Consider the following 9,799-nt stretch of genomic DNA (forward strand, 5'->3'; position numbering starts at 1 on the left):
TTTCATTTCACATTAATTAACTTTAATCTTATATGATAAGAAATTTATGTATTTTTTTTTAAATAACTTTATACTTCTTTACATATAATTTATCACAATAATAGACGACTCATAATTTACGGACTATTGAAGGTTTTATGGTCATTTTACTTTTAGAGCCATCATTTGACTCAGTTTGATCGAATTCAAACTATAAAAAAAAAAAATATTAACTCTTCAATACATCATCTTATCAAACTCATCTCTTCATTTTTATTCAATCTGCCTTTTCTACTCCAATATCAAATTCAAAATCTTTTTGGTAAATTTATCAAAACGTCACTGTTCAACTCTTAACCAAATAGATGTATTACCACAATCACTTGTGTTGTAACCTGTAACCTTTTTTTATTTAAAAGACAGATAAATTACTATTTTTTTCCTAAAAATAAGTTAAATTCGTTATCACATTCTTATATTTTGAAAATGCTCATATTCCTCCATACATTTCAATGCTGCTTGACGGAAATTTAGGGAGGACCATGCTAAGCGGAATTTATTTTTTTTTTAATTGAGACGAAAAATTCCGTCTCTAACGAGAAATTCGTCTATCAGACAGAGTTAGAGACGGAATTTTTTCCGTCTCTACACAAGATTGGGCTTCAATCCCTTCTTCAGCATTTTTCTCGAATCTCAGCTTGTCTCCCTCGCCATCCCTCTCGCTCGCCTTCGTTGCCGCCGGTCGCCGTCGCCTCCGCCATCCTTCTCCGCCGCCTTGGTCTTCGTCGCCTCGGCCATCACAAACCAAGTCACGATGCGACGAACGAGGCCCTCGAGGGAGAGAGAAATAGAAAGAGTACGAAGGCTTCAGCTGCACTCTTTTACTTTATTCAATTGATTGAGATATTGTTTCTGATGATTGTGTGTTAAAAATGCTATCTTCTAATGGAGGCCGTTTGTTTCGTTGTTACTTCGGTATAAATTATCAACTTGTTTCTGTGGAACCGCCTTCAATTATCGATCCTCTGTCGATACTTTCTGATTCCCCATCCTTGTTTCCGGCTCCTTGGTCTACTTTCCCTCGCCATTTTCATCTCATTAGTGACCGGTTCGGGTCTACATCTCTTGAAACTTGGAATGAAACCGACACAGGGTTCAAATTCACTCCTATTTCAGTTATCCAGAGAGATATGTTTTTTGCGCACAAATATTCTTACTTGGTGCCCCCTTCACGCTCTTTGCGGCGAAGAATTCACAAAAGATTTAAATCTGCCTCAAAACCTGTTCTCAATGAAGCCCAGTTTCAGCGGGCAGTATCCCAACTTCCACCAAGATTCATTGCTGAAGAATTATGTAATGTTATAACTCTACAAGTAGATCCTCTAGTGTGCTTGGAGCTGTTTAAATGGGCTTCACAGCAACCTAGGTTCAAGCATGATGTTTCCACCTACCATGTTATAATAAAAAAGCTTGGCACTGCAAAAATGTACCAGGAGATGGATGAGGTTGTTAACCAAGCGCTTTCTGTTCCCCTTATTGGTTCTGAGGCCCTGTATAATACCATGATCTACTTCTTTACAGAAGATCGGAAATTAACTAAGGCTGTCAATGTATATAAGCATATGAAAAATAGCAAGAATTTGGATTGTAGGCCGTCAATTAGAACCTACAATCTTCTGTTTTCTGCTTTTCTGAGTCGGGGAAGCAATTCTTACATAAACCACGTGTACATGGAGACTATTAGATGCCTCTTCAAGCAGATGGTGAATGATGGTGTTGAACCCGATATTTTCTCATTGAACTTCATGATAAAAGGATATGTCCTTTCACTTCACGTGAATGATGCCCTCAGAATATTTCATCAAATGGGTGTGGTCTATAAATGCCTGCCAAATTCGTATTCCTATGATTATTTGATTCATGGTTTATGTGCCCAAGGGAGAACAAAGAATGCCATGAATTTGTGTAATGAAATGAAGGGAAAAGGGTTCGTTCCAAGCAAAAAATCATATAATTCCCTTGTGAACTCTCTGGCACTTGCTGGAGAAGTTGATGAGGCAGTGAATTTGTTGTGGGAGATGACCCAAAACCAAAGATCTGCTGATTTTATCACATATCAGACAGTACTTGATGAGATCTCCAGGCAACAAAGATATGGAAATGCTGTGAAGCTGTTGAAGGAATTGCGAGAGAAGGAGCTTGTCGACAGTCATACATACAGGAAGCTTCTGCATAAACTTGAGGGCAGCCTGAGGGACTGAAATGACAAGATCATTTGAGGTACCAGCATTAGATTCATTCTTACTTATGATATTACGTTTTGATGCATAGATGGATGACTCTTGCTCAACTGACATTGTTATCTAGAAATATTACTATATTTGGTCTGGTCAAAGAGTTCAATTGCAGGCTCTGATGGTCTGAATGTGGCATTATTTTCCAACTTGTCCTTAAAAATGTGAATTATTTGATACCATCACAAGAAACTTATGCTCTAGCACTTTCATCTGTGATTTTGTTGTTTCTGTTATCTTATTTATGCTGTGAAAAATAACTTGAATTACCTACTTATGATCAAAATATATTGAAAGTAAGGTATTTGATAAGAATATCTGTACCTTGCATTTGTTACATTGGCTTAAATTTATGGTGATCTCATTATTAGCACAAAGTTGTTATATCGTTAGCTTAGCTATGACTTAGAATCTTAACTTACATGTCATTACTATGCCAGACTTTTACTTTACATGTGATCACTAATTGCATATTCCTGTATGGTATGTAGTAAAGAAATCTCCCTACAACTTTTACTTTACATGTCATCATGAATTTCATATTTGTGTATGCCATTTCAGTAAAGAAATCTCGCACTACAACCTTCTGCTGTGACCCACACTGGACCTCCATACACATCACTTGTTTGTCCCAGACTCCCAGCTGAACAACTTGTGCCCGGTATCTAAGAACCAACAATGTTTCAGTGTATGCTTGAGTCAAAGAATGTTTCTGGATGGTTCAAGATTCAAGGATTCAGATGGCACATCTTTGCCTAGGCCTGTAGGCGGGGCTTCTAAATGGTTTGCATTTACTCTAGGACTCCAGCGGGTATGGCCAAAGATGAAGGACTCACCATGGCACTGCATCATGCAGTATTTCTAGTAGCCTTCAGTTTATTGCAAATTTGCAATTAGCAGAGAGAATCTTCTCCATTTGGAGGCTTAATTACTTGCCTATAGGGGAATCTACCTAAGCATTAGGCTTATGAGTTTTTCAATGACAAACTTTGTAATTAGCTGATCTCTTTTCTATATTTTCACTTTATGGGCTATGTTTCTTTGTGAATTCTAGGACTATTCTAATTAAATTAGAAGGCCTCTAATTCATAGCTTAATCTTTTAGATGAAAGGTATATGGTAATTTAACATGGTACCTGAATACAGAGTATCTACAATAGTTGCATGAGTTTAACTTCCTTATGGAGCAGAGCCTAGCATATGGAGCATGTGTTGAGCAGACATAACGTTTGGTCGTTTACCCCTCTCTAGAAATTTAAATTATTGGTCGGTATGGTGGTTTACAATTTAAATTCTTTATATTGTTGCTAAAACTTTACATATTGCTTTTGAAACTTCTTATGTCATTGCACTTTGATGGGTATATGACAGGTGGCCTTCATTTTGGTTAGCTGCATCCGTAGGGGTAACTTCTTTTGTAGTTAATGTCTATCATGTGTAAATTGAGATCTGTACTTCCGCTCTCTCTCTCTCTCTCTGAGATCTGACTAGTTGATTGAAATGGTAATTAATTTCCATCCATCGAAGCAAAAAAAAAAAATTAATTTCCACCCATCTCAGTATCATTCTGTTAGATACTGGGAGGTTCTTCCATGAATTGTTTTCTTGTCTTAACTTGTTTTTGAGATAATATTTAAGCCTTAATAGTGGCTGAGACTTGGTAGCAACAATGAGATTGCCCCTTCATGACCAAAAGGCAGCGGGTTTAAGTTGTAAAAATATTTTTCCCAGAAAAAATAAGTGAAAGTTGCATACAAATACAATCATCTCTCAACCTTCACGAGTAGGAGAGCCATGTGCACTGATAACACTTTTTTTTTTAATTATTTAGGCCTCAACATTAGCTTAAGTTTTACTTAACTTGGGCTCTAATAAGTGCCCCTTCTTGGCATGGACTCCATTTTCTTTTCAATCATAATTTTGATCATCACTAGAAATTGGTTGTTGGATCCAGACTTTGCTTTGGTTTTTTAATGTGCCCTACTTGGATCTTGCCGTTTATGTGGCCGAGATGTGTGAATGGGAGCCATGTCCTTAGCTCTAAACTAACCAAAACAAGGAAGTTCCGACTTGCGACCATCAATCACACTCCGTCCACCTTTGGCCAAGACCCCTCAGGAGATAGAGAGAGAATATATTGATTCGATTTGATTTGATTCTTCAATGTATACTTTATCTGGATTCTGATTATCACAGTGCACAAGATAACACTGTTTGGTGGAATCCCCACGTGTTACAAACCCATTACTGTCTCTAGAAAGACTATTATTGAGATTGTTATTATCTTTTGGGTCTTGTTTTTATTTTTCTAAGATGCTTTGTAGTTTGCAGTTCCAGCCAGTGACGTTTTACTCAACTTCAACCAGCTTAATTTCTTCATTGTGAACTTATGAAGCAATTAAGCACATTTAGCTCAGCAAGGGAAATCTATGCATGGCTTCATATGGTTTAAACCCTGATTGTCAAGGTCACTATAGCTTTTTATCTTTAGTCCGACCACCGATAGGAGTTCTCATTTTTGTATATTTGAAGTCATATTGGAAGTTATTTTTAAGTTTAAATTATCTCACTCTATTCTATCTAATTTTTTGCTTAATTTAGATGAAATGAGAAAGGGAGGAGAGAATTTCCAGCTTCGTACGGATGAAGGGGTTAACCCATCTTGAATAATAAAGAGACTAGAGGAGATATAGAACTATCTTTAATGTTTTTCATTTCTTTAGTTTATATGAACTAGTTTCCACCTTTTCCCTTCCCCTATCTATCAGACGTGGAATCATGCGCATCTTCGCTTTCTTTTCGTTTCTATTCAGTTGAAAAGATAGATAGATCAAAACGGATAGTGGTAATAAAAAATTTTAAAAAAGGGGGATCTTTACATAGAAGTATCATTTAATTTATTAGGAGAATGATATTGGGATAAACCGAATCTATTTGTTGAGACAACAAAATGTTTCTTTTATTTGTCCCCTACAAATAGATTCAAACCCTCAATCGGTAGGAAATTCCTTATCTACATCTCTTTTAATTTGGGTTATTCTTGCACAAATTCCTCCATATTTAAATTTTGAGCATTGAATTCTCTATAGTTTTTATATTTTTGTAAAGAGCCCATTTTGTTGTGTTAAAGTTTAATGCCATTAACAAAATGATCAAACTGACTCATTTTTATTAAGCCTCTAATGTTGAAGTTTAAACTACATGAAATTTCAACAAAGCCAAATCTAAATCCCAAGACGTTATAAAAATAAATCTAGTGGAATTTACAAGTGAAATTTACCCCCAAATGTCTTATCATTTTCAAATTATGTAGATGGTTAGACCTAAACATGCAGAGCAGACTGCATATCACTCTCGTCTCCTCTAATTAATGAGACTCTGTGCTGTTAGCTTCTTGCACTTTCCTGGAAATGCTCTTTTTCTAAGGTGAAAATTATGAACATCGTACTAACAGATTTCTCAGATGCCCTTATCATTTCTCTGTTCTAATGTCCATTTTGACGTCAACCAATTAATGTAACATGATGCTTATTTAATTATGTGTTTGGGAAACAGGAAAATAGAGAAGGAAAAAGAAAAAGTCAAGCCAGAAAATAAATGCAGTGCCCTCCTGGTTTTCAGAAATGGGTTCCACTCAATTTAAGTTTATGATATGATAGCAGCAGCAGCAAAGAGAAAATGGGCTCATGGTCGATGAGCAAACGTGTCAAATTCCATGCCATTCCTCAAATTCCATCCCCAGAAAAAGGAAGAAGATGAAGAACCCAAATCTGGCCTATTTTCTGGCTTTCCAAACAAGAACCCACCAAATCAAGATCACATTGGAACGAACTACTTGAACAAGCAGATGACTTCATGGATGGATGAAGTCCGAATGATTAATTACAAAGCCACATAAAAGCAAAAAAAAAAAAGAAAGTCTAGAAACACTTGAAGAGAAAAAAAAAACAATTGATTTAAACGATGGATCCTTCCTAAGCAGCTTTTGCAGTACAGGGCAAGCACAAGTGATCAGACAGACCTCTCTCAACATCCGGCTCTCTGATCTCTTGAAGCTCTCTGCCATGGCTTCTCATATTACCCATCTCATCATCATGATCTGCATGGAATCCCCCCCTCGGCGCCGCTTTATTCTTCTTCTTCTTCTTCTTCATGGCCTGCCTTCTGCGATCATGATCCTCCATCCTGCAACCCAAAATCCCAACATCACATTTTAACCAATATAATACAAATATATATATATATATATAGAGAGAGAGAGAGAGAAAGAACTCTTTGGAGAGAGTGAGAGGATGGGTGATTCCAGAGAGGCAGAGAGGGAGGCCATAGCTGCCATAGATGTTGAAGATGTACTGCATTTTTTTTTTTTTTTTTCTCTTTTGGGTTTTAGAGAGGAAATTAACAGAGAGGACTAGAAGATATTTGTTGTTGCTGGTGTTGTTTTGGTTTGATTTGGTTTTTGTTTTGGGGCCGGGAAGATGGATGGGTTGCTTTAACAGAAGTGTCTTTTGTGCAGGACAGACAATGGCAATGCAAAAGCTAAAAGAGAATCTCTCCCTCTCTCCCCCTCTCTTCTATCTCCAACCAAGCAAAGCTCTGCCTTTTTATGTACTGAGCACGGAAGAAACGTTTTGCCATTAAGCGTGTTTGGAAGCTCAGAAATAAAGTACAAGGAAAATGTATGGTCCCTAGTCTTATTCTTTTATTTAACAAAAACGAGAAAGTAGATTTATATTAAACCAGAGTATTCTAAAATTTTATAAAATTGTACCAATTTTATCTTTATAATTTTGATTTACTTCATTAAATTATTTTTTCAATACATATAAATAATTATAAATACCCACTTTTACTTGAAGGTTTGACAAATTTTAAATTCCTAATTCTATGTTTATTATAAAATATTAATCACCACCCTTAGCTATATATATGGTTATGGTGTAAAACTCTTTCTCTTTTTGTAATTTTCAAAGTAAAAAGAGTTTTTAGAACAATGCATTGGGCCCCAAAGTTTTTGCACTTTTGTTTTGGATAAGAATCTAAAGAATGGAAGGAAACTTCCCAAAGTATTTGTACTTTTGTTTTGTTTTGTACCTTGAACTTATTATTAATATTGCTAATGTTATTAGTTATTTTTAAGATTTATTAATGTTCTTAATATTTATAACATTATATTTTGATAAAAATATTAATCAAAATTTAAAACTAGTATTGATATTATTAAAGTTTCTATATCATACTATTATTGTTGGTAAGTTTAAAATTTCTATTTATTTTTATTGATAGTCCACATGATTTATCATATGGTATTTCAATTCAGGTCCCTATTATTTATATTTTCTTACAATTTGCTCCATTAGATGTACTTAAATCTTATAATTTTATTTTAAGGGGTAATCAAAATTAACTTGACCCAAGATCCGGACTAATCATAAATTTCCTAAGCTAACCAATCAGACCTAACCATACCCCATCTTGGGGTTAATCATAATTTCCTAAGCTTGCCTATGTTGCACAAAATTTATGTAATATAGAAATACATTTACAATATTGAAAGATTATCTTAATTGTTTTGAAAAAAATTCAATTAAATCTTAATATTTGACCTAAGGGGTCAATGTGACTCATTAGGTTGAGTAACCAAAAAGTCATTTTTTTCTTCCAATTCGAAGTATTAGTGAGGGATAAAAATAATGTTTTAGTTACTCGAATTAACTCTTCATATAAAAAACATTATTTTCACTTTAAGATAAAGATTCGCTTAGATCTTGTGATTTTCATTTTTTCTATACAAACATCTTAGAGGATATGAAATAGAACAAGGCTAAGACGAGACCAAGGCCTCTTAATTAGAAACTTGATTTGGAAGATTTATGATTTAGGATTTATGATTCGGAAAGTTTTAAATGTTCCTTCCATATAGCCTAAAACGATCTAATTAAATAACATAAAATCAATTAATTGAGACTTATTGACCTTGAGTGTTAATGTTCATGACTTTTATCATTAATTATCTCTTTTCTTGTTCATTTAGTACATTACTCCCATCAACAGTTTCTTAATTCATATTGGGTAATGTTATTTCTATATATATTTTTTTATATTTATAAAATTATAAATATAATAAAAATTAAAAGTGTTTCTACTTTATGAAAATAATAAACATTTTAACATAATAAAAAGTGTTTAAAGTAAAAATCTTCTACCATGTATGTGAACCAAAAAACACTTAGGGACTATGTTACTTTGTCTTGGAATGTCAAATACGAATATATATATATATATATATATATATTTAGAGGTTGGATTTGTCAATTTTTTGAATTTAAGAATACGAGGATGTGTGTGTGTGTCAAAAATAGGAGACATAGATACAAGAATACGACATAAAAAAATAGTAAATCTTAACTATTATCTTACCCATATATTTAAAAACCTTTGATTTTTTAGTTCTATAAGGATCCATGTTGTTGCTGTTAAGAGCTAGAAAGAAAGAAAAAGCCCACTATCTTAACAACAAAAGGGAAAGCCCACATTGTGAGCAAACAAGAAAGCCCATGCACCCTCTCGTTTGTGTCTCCTTCCCTTCCCATGAGATGACAGATTCTGTTTGGTTATTGAGAGACAGATAAGAGGAGGCAGGAGAAGATCACCGAGAAGGGAAAGTCACAATTGTGAATAACTAATTAACTCGTATCAAAATTTTTCTTTTAAGACTAAAGAGAGTCCATGTCTGATTAAAGAGAGTCGTTAGGAAAGTCTATGACTGTAAACTGGTCTTTTCTCAAGAGCATTCTTACTGGTATGGAATTTTCTAACAGATTTATTATGTGCCTCATGGAATGTGTGACTTCTCCTTCATACTCCCTCGTTATCAATGGCAGCCTTTGAGATTTTTTTAAGGGTAAGAGGTGATTAAGGCGCAAAGAGATCCCCTATCCTCGTTCTTATTTGTCTTATGCTTGAAATATTTCTCTAGGTAGCTGAAAATTGCTACAAGAGATTTAGATTTCAACTACCACCTTAAGTGTGACAGGTTAAAAATCATACATTTAGCTTTTGCCGATGATTTAATGTTGATGGCTAGAGGCGATGTCCTTTCAATTGAAATTGTTATGGAGTGTCTGGCAAACTTTGGCACTAAGTCTGGTTTATATGTAAACGACTTGAAATCTAACATGTTTATTGTTGGTTTAGAGGGCCACGAGCTTGAGAATTATGTCAGTGGCTAATTTGTCAAAGAGGGGTCATGCCGTTTCGTTACTTGGGCATCCCTTTAGCAGCTGAAAGGTTAAAAGTTATGCACTATGCTCCAATTATTGATAAGCTCGCTGCTTACATTAATTCTTGGAAGTGTGCGTCAATGTCTTATCTAGGTAAGACAAAGCTAATAAAGTCTATTCTCCAAGGGGTGGAATGTTTTTGGCTCTCGATATTGTTGGTTCCTGCTTTTGTTATAGATAAAATTATTCGAATATGCAGAGCTTTTTTGTGGAATTCTAATCACTCGTTGGTTGCATGGTAGG

At 34.7% G+C, this 9,799-nt stretch overlaps 2 protein-coding genes across 5 annotated transcripts; one reads left to right on the top strand and one right to left on the bottom strand.

The window, feature by feature from the left end:
- The first annotated feature begins 539 nt into the window (after nt 1–539).
- Nucleotides 540–6,191, top strand: LOC127790015 (pentatricopeptide repeat-containing protein At2g27800, mitochondrial). Of its 4 annotated transcripts, XM_052319247.1 has the most exons (3): nt 542–835; nt 1,082–2,259; nt 2,835–3,307. In XM_052319247.1, the coding sequence occupies exon 2, from the start codon at nt 1,170–1,172 to the stop codon at nt 2,238–2,240; it is 1,071 nt and encodes a 356-aa protein (XP_052175207.1). In that variant the 5' UTR covers nt 542–835; nt 1,082–1,169; the 3' UTR covers nt 2,241–2,259; nt 2,835–3,307. The 4 variants fall into 4 exon arrangements, with proteins under 4 accessions (XP_052175188.1, XP_052175197.1, XP_052175207.1 ...); XM_052319228.1 differs by lacking the exon at nt 2,835–3,307 and adding an exon at nt 5,829–6,191 and having other exon boundaries at nt 540–2,259; XM_052319237.1 differs by lacking the exon at nt 2,835–3,307 and adding an exon at nt 4,598–4,824 and having other exon boundaries at nt 540–2,259.
- Nucleotides 6,084–6,919, bottom strand: LOC127790030 (uncharacterized). The gene is made up of 2 exons (XM_052319262.1): nt 6,546–6,919; nt 6,084–6,458 (listed from the first exon to the last, which is right to left on the bottom strand). The coding sequence occupies exons 1-2, from the start codon at nt 6,629–6,631 to the stop codon at nt 6,248–6,250; spliced, it is 297 nt and encodes a 98-aa protein (XP_052175222.1). The 5' UTR covers nt 6,632–6,919; the 3' UTR covers nt 6,084–6,247.
- Nucleotides 6,920–9,799: the final 2,880 nt, after the last annotated feature.

This window comes from Diospyros lotus, chromosome 1, assembly GCF_014633365.1.
Source record: "Diospyros lotus cultivar Yz01 chromosome 1, ASM1463336v1, whole genome shotgun sequence".
Classification (NCBI taxonomy): Eukaryota; Viridiplantae; Streptophyta; class Magnoliopsida; order Ericales; family Ebenaceae; genus Diospyros; species Diospyros lotus.